Source organism: Ranitomeya variabilis, chromosome 3, assembly GCF_051348905.1.
Source record: "Ranitomeya variabilis isolate aRanVar5 chromosome 3, aRanVar5.hap1, whole genome shotgun sequence".
Classification (NCBI taxonomy): Eukaryota; Metazoa; Chordata; class Amphibia; order Anura; family Dendrobatidae; genus Ranitomeya; species Ranitomeya variabilis.
Window position 1 is genome coordinate 262,129,640 of NC_135234.1, and position 18,869 is coordinate 262,148,508.

Genomic DNA, 18,869 nt, shown 5'->3' on the forward strand with positions numbered 1-18,869 from the left:
CCAACAGGTTTTGGCTTTGACACGCGTTTTGGGCCAGATAGGGGCCCGGCAGATGGAACCTGTTGCGATGTTGATGCCTGCTGCGGCCCCTCCTCCACCTCCGCTTCTGAACTACTGCTGCCTGCACCCTGTTTCCTCAATGGCTGCCAATCGGGGTCAACAACCGGGTCATCTATTACCTCCTCTTCGAGCTCGTGTGCAACTTCGTCTGTGTCACTGTGTCGGTCTGTGGTATAGCGTTCGTGGCGGGGCAACATAGTCTCATCAGGGTCTGATTGTGGATCTGTACCCTGAGAGGGCAATGTGGTGGTCTGAGTCAAAGGAGCAGCATAGTACTCTGGCTGTGGCTGTGCATCAGTGCACTCCATGTCAGAATCTACTTGTAATGGGCATGGCCTGTTAAGTGTTTCACTTTCTAAGCCAGGGACGGTATGTGTAAAGAGCTCCATGGAGTGACCCGTTGCGTCGCCTGCTGCATCCTTCTCTCTTGTTGTAGTTTTTGCTGAGGAGGACAAGGAAGCGACTTGTCCCTGACCGTGAACATCCACAAGCGACGCGCTGCTTTTACATTTACCAGTTTCAGAAGAGGAGGCAAAAGAGCTAGAGGCTGAGTCTGCAATGTAAGCCAAAACTTGCTGTTGCTGCTCCGGCTTTAAAAGCCTTTTTCCTACTCCCAGAAAAGAGAGCGTTCGAGGCCTTGTGTAGCCAGACGACGAAACTGGCTCCACAGCTCCAGACTTAGGTGGAATATTTTTATCCCCACGACCACCTGATGCTCCACTACCACTACCATCATTACCAGCTGACAATGAACGCCCACGGCCACGACCTCTTGCACCAGACTTCCTCATTGTTTTTAAAAATTAACCAAAGTAACTTTATTTGTTGCTGTCAAACAACTTACACGGTGAGCTATAACTTCAGTATGACTTATATATCCCTTAACAGGTTGGTGTGACCACAAGGAAAATCAGGCACAATGTTACACACTCTGTTTTCTGTGGCACAAAATCACAGAGATGACACACACGCAGGACTGTCACTCAAGCACTAATGTCAATATTATTCTCCCACCTAATTTTTTTTTTTTTTTTCTCAGGGAGACTTTAGAAACCAAATAAGATAAAATGTTTTTTTCAGGGACAATTTAGAAACCAAATACTAATAAAAAAAATAAATAAATAAAATAGCCTTTCTATGGCCCACAATTAGAGAGAGAGAGGTGGCACACCCAGGAGTCAAGACTGGCACACAAGCTGAAAGGGCAATATTACTCTCCCACTGTTTTTTTATGTATTTTTTTTTTTTTCAGGGAGACTTTAGAAACCAAATAATATTAAAAAAAGCAAAAAAATAAATAGGCTTTCTATGGCCCACAATTAGAGAGAGAGAGGTGGCACACCCAGGAGTCAAGACTGGCACACAAGCTGAAAGGGCAATATTACTCTCCCACTGTTTTTTTATGTATTTTTTTTTTTTCAGGGAGACTTTAGAAACCAAATAATATTAAAAAAAGCAAAAAAATAAATAGGCTTTCTATGGCCCACAATTAGAGAGAGGTGGCACACCCAGGAGTCAAGACTGGCACACAAGCTGAAAGGGCAATATTACTCTCCCACTGTTTTTTTATGTATTTTTTTTTTTCAGGGAGACTTTAGAAACCAAATAATATTAAACAAAGCAAAAAAATAAATAGGCTTTCTATGGCCCACAATTAGAGAGAGAGAGGTGGCACACCCAGGAGTCAAGACTGGCACACAAGCTGAAAGGGCAATATTACTCTCCCACTGTTTTTTTATGTATTTTTTTTTTTCAGGGAGACTTTAGAAACCAAATAATATTAAACAAAGCAAAAAAATAAATAGGCTTTCTATGGCCCACAATTAGAGAGAGAGAGGTGGCACACCCAGGAGTCAAGACTGGCACACAAGCTGAAAGGGCAATATTACTCTCCCACTGTTTTTTTATGTATTTTTTTTTTTTCAGGGAGACTTTAGAAACCAAATAATATTAAACAAAGCAAAAAAATAAATAGGCTTTCTATGGCCCACAATTAGAGAGAGAGAGGTGGCACACCCAGGAGTCAAGACTGGCACACAAGCTGAAAGGGCAATATTACTCTCCCACTGTTTTTTTATGTATTTTTTTTTTTTTACGGAGACTTTAGAAACCCAATAATATTAAAAAAAACAAAAAAATAAATAGGCTTTGTATGGCCCACTGAATGAGAGATGGCACACACAGGAGTGGCACACAAGCCCTGACTGAGGCCAATATTTTTCTCCCACTGATTGATGTAGTGTTTTTGTGTTGAGGTAGATTTTAGAACACAAATCAAGGAAAAAAATAAATAGGCTTTCTATGGCCCACTCAGTGAGAGATGGCACACACAGGGATGGCACTGTAGCAGAAATGCCAATCTTAATCTTCCACAAAAAAAAAAAAAAAAAAACAGGGACTGTCCTACAATTACTATCTCCCTGCAGTAATCTAAGCCAGGTATGGCAGGCAGCAATAGGAGTGGACTGATGCACAAATTAAATAAAAAGTGTGGACAAACAAAAAAGATAGCTGTGCAGAAAGGAAGGAACAAGAGGATATGTGCTTTGAAAAAAGCAGTTGGTTTCCACAGTGGAGTACACACAGCAATACAGCTATCACGGAGCCTTCTAGGGCAGCCCAATGAGCTACAGCGCTGAGGGAAAAAAAAAAAATGTAGCTTCCAGTGTCCCTGCACACCGAAGGTGGTGTTGGACAGTGGAAATCGCTACAGCACAAGCGGTTTGGTGGTTAGTGGACCCTGCCTAACGCTATCCCTGCTTCTGACGAAGCGGCAGCAACCTCTCCCTAAGCTCAGATCAGCAGCAGTAAGATGGCGGTCGGCGGGAACGCCCCTTTATAGCCCCTGTGACGCCGCAGACAGCAAGCCAATCACTGCAATGCCCTTCTCTAAGATGGTGGGGACCAGGACCTATGTCATCACGCTGCCCACACTCTGCGTTCACCTTCATTGGCTGAGAAATGGTGCTTTTCGCGTCATTGAAACGCGACTTTGGCGCGAAAGTCGCGTACCGCATAACCGACAAGCACAGGGGTCGGATCGGGTTTCATGAGACGCCGACTTAGCCAAAAGTCGGCGACTTTTGAAAATGAACGACCCGTTTCGCTCAACCCTAATGGCCACTCGATTTTCTTTACTTAGCTGCTTTTTTCTTGCCATAATACAAATTCTAACAGTCTATTCAGTAGGACTATCAGCTGTGTATCCACCAGACTTCTGCACCACGCAACTGATGGTCCCAACCCCATTTATAATGCAAGAAATCCCACTTATTAAACCTGACAGGGCACATCTGTAAAGTGAAAACCATTTCCGGTGACTACCTCTTGAAGCTCATCAAGAGAATGCCAAGAGTGTGCAAAGCAGTCATTAAAGCAAAAGGTGGCTACTTTGAAGAACCTAGAATATAAGACATATTTTCAGTTGTTTCAGACTTTTTTGTTAAGTATATAATTCCACGTGTTAATTCATAGTTTTGATGCCTTCAGTGTGAATTTACAATTCTCGTAGTCATGAAAATACAGAGAAATCTTTGAATGAGAAGGTGTGTCCCAACTTTTGGTCTGTACTGTACATGCAGTGCTGTATTTGATATAAGCTTGGTTCTAGTGCTGTACTTTTGATGTGAGCTGGTTCTAGTGTAAAACTTAGAAATTAGAAATTTAGTTCTGTTTTTGTATTTTTGTTATTTATTTTGTTTTTCTGCTTTAGATATGTAATGAGCTCACTCTGGTATTGTATTTATGTTATAAACTTGGTTCTGGTTCTATATTTTTACAATGAATTTGATTTTTATGTTTTAATTACGTAATGATATTGGTTCGGGTGCTTTATTTATGTTATGAGTTTGGTTCTTGTCTTATATTTCTCTTATTAATTTGGTTTTGTTCCTGGATTTAAACAATGTGTATGATTTACGGGTTGTATTTATGTTATGAGCTTTAATCTAGTGCTAAATTTATGTTTTGTACATGATTCCTTGTTGAATTTAGCTTGGTTGTTGTGCTATATTTATATGAACTTGTTTTGGTATAGTACTTATTTTAGAGTCTTGGTTCTTATTCTGTATGTATGTTCTTTTCTTGGTTCTGACGATATACAGTATTTTTGTTATGAAATTGGTTTTGGTGATGATCTTATGTAATAGGCTAGGTGGTGTATTGATGTTATAAGCTTGGTTTTGGTGCTGTACTTTTATTACAGGCTAAGTTATGGTGCTACAATTTTGTCATTAACTTAGTTCTAGAGATAAATTTATATAATGTGTTGTATTTATGCTATCAGCTAAAATCTAGTGCTTTTTTTGTTCTGTACTTATGTTAAGACATTTCTTGTGGTGCTATATTTATAATGTCAATATAGTTATATTCCTGTATTCATGGTTCTAGTGCTGTATAGAGTTTGGTTTTATCTGTACTTATGTTCTAAGGTTAGCTATTGTGTTGTATTTATGTTGTAAACTTGGTTACGATGCTGTACTCATTTTAGAGGCTTAGATATGACGTTCTGTTTATGTTGCGAGCTTGCTTCTGTTGCTATATTTTGTGTTGTGAATTCCGCTCTTGGGCTCCCTCCGGTGGTTGTAAGTAGCACTTTTGTGAATTCTGCTCTTGGGCTCCCTCCTGTGGTTTTGAGTGGTATAGCTGCTTCTTGGATTTAGCATCAGCAGCTGCTTCCACTGATCGTCTTTCTGGCTCGGCTATTTTAGTCTGGCTTTATTCCTCAATCAATGCCAGTTGTCAATTGTTCCTGCTTGGAGCCACTGCTCTTTTGGATTTCCCTGACACTCTGTCCAGTTCAGCAAAGATAAGTCCTTGCTTGTCCTTTTGCAGTCCACTTGTTGTGGACTTATTTGTTCAGCACATTCTATGTTTTGCTCATTTGTCCAGCTTATCAGTATGGATCTATTCAGCTAAGCTGGAAGCTCTGGGCTGCAGATTTTGCCCTCCACACCTTTAGTCAGGTGTGGAGATTTTTGCATATCTCTGCGGTGGACTTTTTCTAGTTTTTATTACTGACCGCAGTGTTCTTTCCTTTACTATATATCTAGCTAGAAGTGGCCTCTTTGCTAAATCTTGTTTCATACTACGTATGTCATTTCCTTCTCCTCTCACAGTCAATATTTGTGGGGGGCTGTCCTATCCTTTGGGAATCTTCTCTGAGGCAAGATAGCTTTCCTATTCCTACCTTTAGGGGTAGCTAGTTCTCCGGCTGTGACACGGCTACTGCTAGTGTTGTGTTAAGATCAGGAACTGCGGTCTGTATAGTTACCACCTGCTCAGAGCTAGTCGCATGTTCTGCACCAGCACTAAGCTTATAAGTACATAGTCAGAACTAAGCACATAAAGCAAGCATATTAAAAGCATACAGAACCAGAATCAAATTTATGCCAAAAATATAGCCCCAGAACCAAAATCAAAACCAAACTATAGCTTCAAAAATCAAATTCATAATGTAAAATGCAGCACCAGAACCAACTCACGAGTTAGGTTCTGAAATTATATTTTGGTTATAAATTTGGTTTTGGAGCTTTATTTATGTTATGGGCTTGGTACTATTGCTGGATTTCTATTTTGAATTAGATTCTGGTGCTGTATTTAGTCCTGAACTTATTCAAATCATACCAGTTACGCGGACCACCGCTTGTGGCAGGTAACCTTGACAAAGGCCAACACTGATGAAACGTCTGTGTATATTGTCTGCACACATTGGTAGTGAATGAATAAACATATCACTTCATGAAAAGCAACCTATTATCTCTTTGTCATCTCATTGCCATGAGTTTAGTTTTGGTGCTATATTAATGTTATGCATATGGTTCTGATGTTTTATGTAATGAGCTTGGTTCTGGTGCTATATTTATATTATTAGCTTGGTTCCGGTGCTATACTTTTCTTGGGAATTTGGTTCTCATGGTTTATTTAAGTAAGGACTTAGATTTGGTGCTGTATTTTTGGTAACAATTGATACTATATGAAACTTCAGAGTGATTTAGCAGAAAGGTGTGAGATTTGCTTTTGTACACAAAAGATTGATGGCTCTAGTATTTACATACTAGTTGTCATTGTAAATACAAGTATACACTAATAACTACTATATAAATGTTTTTGAAACTGTTCTCTTAGTCAGAGACAGACAGACTTGTGGCTTCACACGGTACAGAGATGTGTGGTGGGGTTATGGTAAGTTGATAGGAAAGTTGTCAGAACTTTTTGACTTGAAATTCAAATCGGACTTCAGTGGGGTGTAAGGTAATTTACATCCAAAACTTAAACTATATAGATTTTTTTGTCACCATTTTTAACTAGTACCTTTAGAAAATGATTTGTTTTTCAAGAGTCTTACATTGTGTTAAATAAAGTAGATGTTAACCTGGCAATAAATCAACTTTAATACCTAATGAAATCTGTAGGAGTTTGATGCATACAACCTTTTTGTAGTATCCATGACATAGAATAGACCATTTTAAATGATGGAAATGAGTATCATCATATTATTATAGATAAAAAGACATTACCTAGGGTTTAGGACGATATCTGTCTTCTTATCTGGAAATCGTAGAGCTTTGATATTAAAAGGAGCATAGCTTGGGGAGAATGAGCGCTCTTTGGACCAGAAAGACTGATAGTCTGCAGGACTAGGCGTCTGCATCTAGAAAATGCAACAGGTTTACTGAGAATATAAACAAGTAAAAGTTTGGAATGATTTAATATCAGGAAACAATCCTTATTTAAAATATGATGGCAACTGTAACTAGTGCAGCAATAACTTTCTAGACCTCATTGTACATCATCAAAACAACCTGAAAGTAGGGAGTCTGCAGAAAACATCAGATCACCTGAACAAAGGGGGACACTCTATGGTATAGCATATATTAAGTTAACAAGGATGCTGTAAGGCGTCGGGATTTTCCCGCTGCGTGGGATGGATCCTGGGCCTTGTCAGGTGCTGTGGTTGCCCATTTGGTCCCGGCCGCTGGGACTTCTGCTCAGCATGGACATCGGTCCCAGCATCTTGCTCAGGCTAATGCCACGTTTGTTTACTGCTGGTTCTCCAGTCAAGTCTATGATAACCAGTGTATTGCATGCGCCACATTGCGTACTGGAGTCTAAGTCCAGAAATCACATTACTGAGCATATCCTTGATGTGGTGCCTTCTCATTGGTGCTCGGACGTTGGCTGCTCTGGTGATGTGGCAGCTCTGGATTGGTCAGTGGGCGATGTCAGCGTCAGTGTTTGGGATGGAGATTTGGGTGTAAAAGGCCCCCAGCGATGCCTGCGGGTGCGTTAGTATCATTTATGTTCGGCTATGTGTGAGGAGACCCTACCACTTGGCCTGCAAGTGTTGTATATCTCTCTAGCTTTGGGACTGTATACTTAGGCAGGCAGCTAGCGTCAGTGGGGGTACTTAGCCGCTTGGCTTAGCACCTGGTTCCTACGCGTGTGCGGTTAGCACAGTAGAATTCCAAAGCAAGCACAACCCTAGTCAGGGTATTAAGCTTAGAGCATCTGGTTCATTTTTGCATGCGAGTGACACAGCTCAGCTGCAGAGCATCTCTTTCATTTCAGTGTGCGAGTGACACAGATCTGTTGCAGTGCATCTCTTTCGTTTCTATGTGGGAGTGACACAGCTCAGTTGCAGAGCATCTCTTTCATTTCTGTGTGAGAGTGACACAGCTCTGTTGCATAGTATCTCTTTTGTTTCTGTGTGTGAGTGACACAGCTCTGTTGCAGAGCATCGCTTTCTTTTCTGTGTGCGATTGGCACTGCTCAGTTGCAAAGCAGCTCTTTCATTTCTGTGTATTCTAGTCAATCGCTAGCCGTGTGTTCCATCATTGTACACTAGCAGCAGTTTTCCACCTCTGCACAATGGACCTAGGGTTGTGATTGTGCTTTATTATTTATCTTACTTAGTGCAATCCTCCAACCCTAACAGATGCTCGGTGGTTAGCACTACAGCTTGAAATGCTTGAGTCCTGGGTTCAACTTCCCCAAAGGACAATATCTTCAAATATTTTGCATGTTCTCTCTTTGTTTGTGTGGGTTTCATGCCACTCTCCAAAGGCATAATAATAGGGAAATTAGACTGTAGACTGTGAGCCCTAATGAGGACAGTGATGATGTCATTAAAACGCTGTTAAATTAATGGTGGTATATAAGCGAGTAACATAAATACACGTGCAATATTGCCTTGCGCTGGCGTGTACTCCGGAGGACAGAGAATGCACTTCAATCCAATATTGCGGCCAGCATGCAGCCAGCGGGTAAGGAAAGGGTGAATCAAACACCCGAAAACCCCGCCCATATGACCCAAAACTGATCCCGCCAAATTCAGGTGACAGGTTCCCTTTATCTCCTTAGTGACTAAGCCAATTTAGACCTTAATGACTAAGCCAAATTTTACAATTCTGACCAGTGTCACTGTAGGGGTGTAATATTGATCCTTTAAGATGTTTTATTTAATGTGATACTGCTACACTATCTGGTGTATTATCACACTGTTTCTTTCTGGTACTGCTACACGTACAAGGGTATTACCATCCATATTACTCTGTACATACTGTATATATATTATTGGTTACATGTTTTGCACCATTATTGTTGATAGGGAAAGTGAGTTCCCTGGGGCGTTCATTACATATAGTGCTAGGGGGAGTAGTACCCTAAGTTGGCCACTAGATGAGGGCATTATTAGTGGGATAGTAATAGTTAATTGTAGGAGGGACATGGTGGGATAAGTAGTGAGGTTTTCCCAGGTTTAGGCAATTGGGGCAGGGGCGCCTGTGTGGAACACAGGGCTAGCTAGCCCAGGGCAACACCGTGCCCCGCAACGTTTGTTAGAAGAGTGGACCCAGCAGTCAGTATCCAGGGGGCCAGAGAACAGAATGAAGCACAGCAACACCAGAGATAGCGGTGCAGTATAATTGGGATTGCAGTGTATGGGAGAAGGCAAAGCAGAATGGGAGCAAGGTATAAAAGATGTGGCACATTTTTGCGTGGCCGCTATTCTAAGGACCAGGGCAAAACGGCAGAGAATACCCCCACGAGAAGCAGAAATTCTGGGCATTGAGGGCACTGTGGGACCGGAGGAAATGAACCGTTCCGGGGACAGGCTTAGAGGCAGAAAGAAGAGGCAAGGGAAAGCGTTGCCAATTGTTATGATTGACTGTGCCTTGGATAATGCTGTGTTAAGTAAAGAAGTTGAAGTTAAAGTGAAGCCGGACTGTGACTCTTTAATTGTGGAGCCGTGTGTAGAGAATACACTCTCGTGCCGGGAGACCCCAGATGACACAGAGAACCAGCACCGAGGTACTCAGAGAAGAAAATATGGTCTTGTGCTGGGAGGGCGCCAGGTGGAGATACAGAGGTTACTGTCTGCCATGACAGCAGCCCTGGAACTGGCGTCCTACATCATTTTATGTGGTTATAATTCTGGAACACTTCAACATATTCTACTGATTCTGAGAATGATTTTCGTGACATATTGTACTTCATGATAGTGGTAAAATTTCTTCAATATGACTTGCATTTTTCAAACTTTTAATTTTATGCCAGACAGTTATGCCACATAAAATAGTTAATAAATAACATTTCCCACATTTCTACTTTATATTAGCATAAGTTTTGAAGCATAATTATTTTCGTTAGGAAGATAGAAGGATTAAAAGTCTATCTGAAGAGATATTACAGTGTAGAGGGATCAGCCTTATTCTCATTTGCATTTGGAAACCTGAGAAGCAATGGAATGAAACAGAAAAGGAGAAGATACAGATTAGATATTAGAAAAATAAACTTTTTGACCTGAAGGTTGACCAATGAGTGGAACAGGCTACCATGAGAGGTGGTGAGTCTTCTTCAATGGAAGTTCTCAAACAGAGGCTGGACAGACATCTGTCTGAGATGGTTTAGTGAATCCTGCACTATATTGAGCAGGGGGGTTGGACATGATGACCCTTGAGCTCAATTTCAACTCTAACATTCTATGATTCTATGATCTTAATGACAGGCACAGGGGTGATTTGCATACCCATGTCTGTCATGGCAACCCATCGCGGTCCCCTGATCACATGACAGGGGTGCACACAGGCAGGATTCCGACCAGAGTGTGTTAAATCTTGCTGTCAGATATTGACAATGGGATTTAACTGGTTAAAAGCCACGGGTGGAATCCACCCACAGCTGTTAAAGGAACATGACAGCTCATTAAGTCAGGGCAAATGGAACAGACAACAGGTAGAAAAGGTAGGCAATAAGGAAGACAAACCCTATAAAAAAGTAGTTCGGCAGGGTGTGACCACAGACCATTTCTCTGTTTTCATTCTTTTTGGCTTTTGTTTTTTCATTGATCTCACCCCTAAAGGTACTGTACAGTAGCATGAGGTGGTGTCTACAACCCACAGAAGCTGCTCAGGTAGTGCAGCTCATCCAGGAAGGCACATTAAGGGGAGCTGTGGCAAAAAGGGTAGCTGTGTCTGCCAGCACAGTGTCCAGAGCATGGAGAAGATACCAGGAGACAGTCCAGTACAACAGGAGTTGTGGAGGGGCCATGGGAGGGCAATAATCCAGCAGCAGTCACGGTTCCTGGCAGCCCCGAGCCTGGAGAGTTCAGTGGATCAACATTTACATGTTAACAGCTGCGGGTGGATCGTGATTCCACCAGCGGCTGTTAGGGGCGCATGACAGCTGATCAGATCAGCTCTCATATGCTGAAAAAGATGAGCCCGCTCAAAGGGGGATACATGACCTATGGCATACCTGTATGTCACAGGATGTGAAAGGGTTAATCATCTTTTTAAAGCTATGTTCGCATGATAAAACCTACAAGAGAAAAAATGAGCAAAAACCCTGCTGTAAATAAGTAAAAAGCAGAAAGTTCATCTAAATAACAAAATAATTTTTAGTAATACTGTTTTTGATCAAAAATAGCATAAAAGCCATCCCATCACATAAAGGTTACTCTGATCGGGACAGTCCTACACTGTCTAATATTATAAACCTTACTATGTGTGAATGTTGATTTCAGTGTGAATAAGGGCTGACAACCGGACCTGGCCCAACCAGTAGAACACTAGCCTGGGGGAGCTTTATATACAATCTCCAGCTCAGAAAAGGGTGGCCAAATCCTGGCTTGCACAGAATGCAATAATACAAAATACCCCACAAACATTGAGTTTGACTTAAGTTGGTACACATGCCGCACATAAACACATGTTCATATTGGCCACAAAACATATAAAACCTAAAAGAGAAAAAATGAGCAAAAACCCTGCTGTGAATATTGTTTTTGATCAAAAGTAACATAAAAGCCATCCCTCCACATCAACATTGACACATGGTAAGGTTTTTAATATCAGTGTAGGACTGTCCCGATCAGAGTTACCTTGACGTCATGGGTGTTATGATCCTTAGTGGTTGAGGATCACAAATTACTCCAGCAAGGTGACTAAACATAGGACAAGCTCTAGGGAGGTGGAAAACTGGACTGACCGCAAAACTGAACCTATCTAACCACACTAGAGGTAGCCGGTGAACGTGCCTAAAAATCTTAGACGTCTCGAGCCAGCCTGAGGAACTAACTACCCCTAGAGAGAAAGAAAGACCTCTCTTGCCTCCAGAGAAATAATCCCGAAAGATATAGAAGCCCCCAACAGATAATAACGGTGAGGTAAGAGGAAGGCACATACACAGGGGTGAAAGCAGATTCAGCAAAAGAGGCCCACTAATTCTAGATAGCAGAAAATAGAAAAGGGGTCTGTGCGGTCAGTAAAAAACCCTTACAAAAAATCCACACTGACACTCAAGAACCCCCGCACCAACTAACGGTGTGGGGGGAGAAACTCAGTCCCCTAGAGCAGCCAGCAAGTAAGAAATCACATTTTAACAAGCTGGACAAAAAACATGATGAACGCTGATAATCAGAAAATGAACAAACAAGAACTTAGCTTGTCTTGGAGAGACTGGGAGCAAGGTAGTCACAAGGAATCTGAAGAGCACTGAATACATTGATAGCAGGCAAGGAACTGAGTATCCAGGTGGGCTAAATAGGAAACCAACCAAGGATAACGAACCAGCTGATGAAGCAACCTGCAGAAAGACAACACTACCCAGTACCGCTTGTGACCACTAGAGGGAGCCCAAAAATAGAGTTCACAACAGTACCCCCCCCTTGAGGAGGGGTCACCGAACCCTCATCACGACCCCCAGGGCGATCAGGACGAGCTGCGTGGAAGGCGCGAACCAAATCGGCCGCATGAACATCAGAGGCGACAACCTAGGAATTATCCTCCTGACCATAGCCCTTCCACTTAACCAGATACTGAAGTCTCCGTCTAGAGATACGAGAATCCAAAATCTTCTCCACCACGTACTCCAATTCGCCCTCGACCAGCACCAGAGCAGGAGGCTCAACAGAAGGAACCACAGGTACCACATACCTCCGCAACAAAGACCTATGGAACACATTATGGATGGCAAACGATGCCGGGAGATCCAAACGAAAAGACACCGGGTTAAGGATTTCCAAGATCTTATAAGGACCGATGAAGCGAGGCTTAAACTTAGGAGATGAGACCTTCATAGGAACATACCGAGAAGACAGCCACACCAAATCCCCAACACGAAGTCGGGGACCCACACCGCGGCGGCGGTTGGCAAAGCGCTGAGCCCTCTCCTGTGACAATTTCAGATTGTCCACCACATGGCTCCAAATCTGCTGCAACCTATCCACCACAGAATCCACCCCAGGACAGTCGGAAGGCTCAATCTGACCCGAGGAAAAACGAGGATGGAAACCAGAATTGCAGAAAAAAGGCGAAACCAAGGTAGTAGAACTAGCCCGATTATTAAGGGCAAACTCGGCCAATGGCAAAAAAGTCACCCAATCATCCTGATCAGCAGAAACAAAACATCTCAAATAAGTCTCCAACGTCTGATTAGTTCGCTCGGTTTGGCCATTAGTCTGAGGATGGAAGGCCGACGAAAAAGACAAATCAATGCCCATCTTAGCACAAAAAGTTCGCCAAAACCTGGACACAAACTGGGATCCTCTATCAGACACAATATTTTCAGGAATGCCGTGCAAGCGAACCACATTCTGAAAAAATAGAGGAACCAAATCGGAGGAGGAAGGCAGCTTAGGCAAGGGCATCAAATGGACCATCTTGGAAAAACGATCACACACCACCCAGATGACAGACATTTTCTGAGATACTGGCAGATCCGAAATAAAATCCATGGAAATGTGCGTCCAAGGCCTTTTCGGGACAGGCAAAGGCAAAAGCAAACCGCTGGCACGAGAACAGCAAGGCTTAGCCCGAGCACAAATCCCACAAGACTGCACAAAGGAACGCACATCCCGCGACAAGGAAGGCCACCAGAAGGACCTAGCCACCAAATCTCTGGTACCAAAAATCCCAGGATGACCCGCCAACACCGAAGAATGAACCTCGGAAATAACTCTGCTGGTCCATCTGTTGTGAATTAGACTTTTTTGGCTCCCTCTTGTGGTTACTAGTGATATGATTCTGGGATTTCCTTCCCTCAGTTTGCACCCAGCTGGGTCGTTACTTCAGGGGTGTTGCTATATAAACCTCCTGGAACCTTAGTCCAGTGCCTGGCATCGGTGTTATCAGACACATTCTGTTTGCTCCTGTTTGCTGGTCCTGGTTCGTGCAAAATTAAGCTAAGTCTTGCTTCTTTGTTTTTTGGGTTATTTGTTTGCTATCATTTTTGTCCAGCTTGTACTAAAGGTGATTCCTGTCCTTGCTGGAAGCTCTAGGGGGCTGGTGTTCTCCCCCCGGGCCGTTAGACGGTTCGGGGGTTCTTGAATTTCCAGTGTGGATATTTTTGATAGGATTTTTTGCTGACCATATAAGTTATCTTTCTATATTCTGCTATTAGCTAGTGGGCCTCTCTTTGCTAAATACCTAGCTCATTCTTATGTTTGTCTTTTCCTCTTACCTCACCGTTATTATTTGTGGGGGGCTTCTATCCAACTTTTGGGGTATTTCCTCTGGAGGCAAGAAAGGTCTTTCTTTTCCCTTCTAGGGGTAGTTAGCTCTCCGGCTGGCGCGAGACGTCTAGGATCTACGTAGGAACATTCCCCGGCTGCTGGTATTTGTGGTGCTAGGATTAGTTATATGGTCAGCCCAGTTACCACTGCCCTATGAGCTGGTTTTCTGTATTTACAGACTTAGCATTATTCCTGAGACCCTCTGCCATTGGGGTCATAACATCCATCTATCCGGGACAAACAGTCTCTCTGGTGGACAACGGTCAGGTCTATCCGCCTGAAATTTCTGCAGCACTCGTCGCAAATCTGGAGAAATGGCAGACAAAATCACTCCCTCTCTGAGAATACCAGCCGGCTCAGAAACTCCCGGAGAGTCAGGCACAAAACTCCTAGAAAGTGCATCAGCTTTCACGTTCTTCGAACCAGGCAGGTATGAGACCACGAAGTTGAAACGGGAGAAAAACAACGACCAACGAGCCTGTCTAGGATTCAGGCGCTTGGCAGACTCAAGGTAAATCAGATTTTTGTGATCAGTCAGGACCACCACACGATGTTTAGCTCCTTCGAGCCAATGTCGCCACTCCTCAAATGCCCACTTCATAGCCAACAACTCCCGATTACCAACATCATAATTTCGCTCGGCAGGCGAAAACTTTCTTGAAAAGAAAGCACACGGCTTCATCACAGAGCCCTCAGAGCTTCTCTGCGACAAAACAGCCCCCGCTCCAATCTCGGAAGCATCAACCTCGACCTGGAAGGGGAGAGAGACATCCGGCTGACATAAGACTGGAGCTGAAGAAAACCGGTGCTTAAGCTCCCAAAAGGCCTCCACGGCCGCAGGAGACCAATTAGTCACATCAGAGCCCTTCTTGGTCAAATCCGTCAAAGGTTTAACCACGCTAGAAAAATTAGCGATGAAACGACGGTAAAAATTAGCAAAACCCAAGAACTTCTGAAGACTCTTAACAGACGTGGGCTGAGTCCAGTCATGAATAGCCTGGACCTTGACTGGGTCCATCTCCACAGTAGAAGGAGAAAAAATAAAACCCAAAAAGGAGACCTTCTGTACTCCGAAGAGGCATTTTGAGCCCTTCACAAATAAAGCATTAGCACGCAGGACCTGAAACACCATCCTGACCTGCTTCACATGGGACTCCCAATCATCAGAAAAGACCAAAATGTCATCCAGATAAACAATCATAAATTTATCCAGATATTCTCGGAAAATGTCATGCATGAAGGACTGAAACACAGAAGGAGCATTAGAGAGTCCAAAAGGCATCACCAATTACTCAAAATGGCCTTTGGGCGTATTAAATGCTGTTTTCCATTCATCTCCCTGCTTAATGCGCACAAGATTATATGCACCACGGAGATCTATCTTGGTGAACCACCTGGCACCCTTAATCCGAGCAAACAAATCAGACAATAGTGGCAAAGGATACTGAAATTTGACTGTGATTTTATTCAGAAGGCGATAATCTATACACGGTCTCAGAGAACCATCCTTCTTGGCCACAAAAAAGAATCCTGCACCAAGAGGGGAAGAGGATGGGCGAATATGTCCCTTCTCCAAAGACTCCTTTATATAACTCCGCATCGCAGCATGCTCTGGTATAGACAAATTAAAAAGTCGTCCCTTAGGGAATTTACTACCAGGAATTAAATTTATAGCACAGTCACAATCCCTATGAGGGGGCAGGGCACTGGAACTGGGCTCATCAAATACATCCTGGTAGTCAGACAAAAACTCAGGGACCTCAGAAGGAGTGGAAGAAGCAATAGACATCAATGGAGTATCGCCATGAATTCCCTGACAACCCCAACTAGACACAGACATAACTTTCCAATCTAAAACTGGATTATGAGCCTGTAGCCATGGCAGACTCAAAACGACAACATCATGTAAATTATGCAAAACAAGAAAGCGAATCACCTCCTGATGAACGGGAGTCATGCACATGGTCATTTGCGTCCAATACTGAGGTTTATTCTCAGCCAATGGCGTAGCATCAATTCCCCTCAGAGGAATAGGAAATTCCAAAGGCTCCAGGACAAAACCACAGCGCCTGGCAAATGACAAATCCATCAGATTCAGGGCAGCGCCCTAATCCACAAAGGCCATAACCGAGTAGGACGACAAAGAACAAATCAAAGTAACAGACAAAATAAATTTAGGCTGTATAGTACCAATGGTGACAGGTTTAGCGACCTTTTTTAAGCGTTTAGAGCATGCTGAGATAACATGAGCAGAATCACCACAGTAAAAGCACAACCCATTTTGACGTTTATGACTTTGTCGCTCAATTCTGGTCAGAGTTAGATCACATTGCATAGACTCAGGTCTCTGTTCAGAAAATACCGCCAAAGGATGAGCAGATTTGCGCTCCCGCAAATGCCGATCAACCTGAATGGCTAAAGCCATAGAATCACTCAGACTTGTAGGGGTGGGGAACCCCACCATAACATCCTTAATGGCTTCAGAAAGACCTTCTCTGAAATTTGCAGCCAGAGCACACTCATTCCATTGAGTAAGCACTGACCATTTCCGAAATTTTTGACAATACACCTCTGCTTCATCCTGCCCTTGAGAGAGGGCCAGCAACGCTTTTTCTGCCTGATTCTCAAGATTAGGCTCCTCATAAAGCAGTCCAAGAGCCAGAAAAAACGCATCCACATTAAGCAATGCAGGATCTCCTGGCGCCAGAGAGAAAGCCCAATCCTGAGGGTCGCCACGCAACAAGGAGATAACAATTTTTACTTGCTGAGCGGAATCACCAGAGGAACGAGGTCTCAGAGATAGAAATAACTTACAATTATTCTTAAAATTCTGAAACCTAGATCTATCTCCAGAAAACAACTCAGGAATGGGTATCTTTGGTTCTGACATAGGGCTATGAATAACAAAATCCTGAATACTTTGCACCCGTGCAGCAAGATGATCCACACTAGAAGTCAGAGTCTGAACATCCATGTCTGCAGCTGAGCTCAAAACCACTCAGAGTTCAAGGGGATGAAAAGAAGCTAGACAGACTGCAGCACACACAAAAAAAAAAAAAAAAAATGTACTCAGGTCTTCTTTTAATCCCACTTCTGCGATGCATTAAACACTTTTTGGCCTGCTATACTGTTATGATCCTTAGTGGTTGAGGATCACAAATTACTCCAGCAAGGTGACTAAACATAGGACAAGCTCTAGGGGGGTGGAAAACTGGACTGACCGCAAAACTGAACCTATCCAACCACACTAGAGGTAGCCGGTGAACGTGCCTAAAAATCTTAGACGTCTCGAGCCAGCCTGAGGAACTAACTACCCCTAGAGAGAAAGAAAGACCTCTCTTGCCTCCAGAGAAATAATCCCCAAAGATATAGAAGCCCCCAACAGATAATAACGGTGAGGTAAGAGGAAGGCACATACACAGGGGTGAAAGCAGATTCAGCAAAAGAGGCCCACTAATTCTAGATAGCAGAAAATAGTAAAGGGGTCTGTGCGGTCAGTAAAAAACCCTTACAAAAAATCCACACTGAGATTTCAAGAACCCCCGCACCAACTAACGGTGTGGGGGGAGAAACTCAGTCCCCTAGAGCAACCAGCAAGTAAGAAATCACATTTTAACAAGCTGGACAAAAAACATGATGAACGCTGATAATCAGAAAATGAACAAACAAGAACTTAGCTTGTCTTGGAGAGACTGGGAGCAAGGTAGTCACAAGGAATCTGAAGAGCACTGAATACATTGATAGCAGGCAAGGAACTGAGTATCCAGGTGGGCTAAATAGGAAACCAACCAAGGATAACGAACCAGCTGATGAAGCAACCTGCAGAAAGACAACACTACCCAGTACCGCTTGTGACCACTAGAGGGAGCCCAAAAATAGAGTTCACAACACATGGGATGGCTTTTATGCTATTTTTTTTTAATCAAAAACAGTAATACTAAAAACTGTATTATTTAGATGCACTTTTTGCTTTTTACTTATTTACAGAAGGGTTTTTGCTCATTTTTTCTCTTGTAGGTTTTATATGTTTTGTGGCCAATGTGAGCATGCGTTTATGTGCGGCATGTGTACCAGCTTAAGTCAAGCGCAATTTATGTGTTTTTTTATGTTCACATGGTAGCATTTTGGTCAGTTTTTCACATCTGTATCTGTAAGCCAACACTGATAGAGGAACAATCAGAGGAAAAGTTTAAGGCCGGAGTCATGCTACCGTACAATAAGGCTGTGTGTTATGCAAGAAAACATTCCATAGCTCTCGGCCCAGTGTTAATCTATGGGGCAGGTTACAGCAGCACTTTTTTCCCCAGACGCATTCGATGTGCGTGATAATTGGGGGGGTTGATGTCACCTTTGTATTCTCAGGTGGCATCAAGCCCCAAGGTTAGTAATGGAGAGACGTCAATAAGACACCCCCATTACTAACCCTATAGTTATATCTTATAAAAATGCACACGCAGAAAAAAGTCCTTTAATTGAAAGAATTAAACAGACTCATTTAATAAATATTTCCCATTCCACCGACGCCATTGTCTCCTGCAAAGGTGTTAAAATAAAAACCAACAATAGTCCTCACCTGTCCGCTGAGAAGATGATAATCCATTTGACCCACGACGGGTCTAGCTCTGCTACATCTAGGTGGCAGGCTGCATGGTTGCATGATGTGTTCATACAGCCTGTCATTCAGCAGAGACACGGAGCAGCATGTGCTCATTGTCTACCTGTGAACTCCTATTACCTGTTTGATGGCACCACGAGCATGAGAAAGTTCACACGCTCGCGGTGCCTACAGAAAGGTCCT

General features: G+C 43.1%; 1 protein-coding gene across 1 annotated transcript in view; it reads right to left on the minus strand.

Moving 5' to 3' along the window:
- The window catches only part of CIMAP3 (ciliary microtubule associated protein 3), a 76,094-nt gene that overhangs the window by 34,092 nt on the left and 23,133 nt on the right, over window positions 1-18,869 (minus strand). Inside the window, exon 4 of the mRNA XM_077295425.1 lies at window positions 6,579-6,712. Coding sequence (XP_077151540.1) covers window positions 6,579-6,712 — 134 coding nt within the window. The remainder of the gene's footprint in view (window positions 1-6,578; window positions 6,713-18,869) is intronic.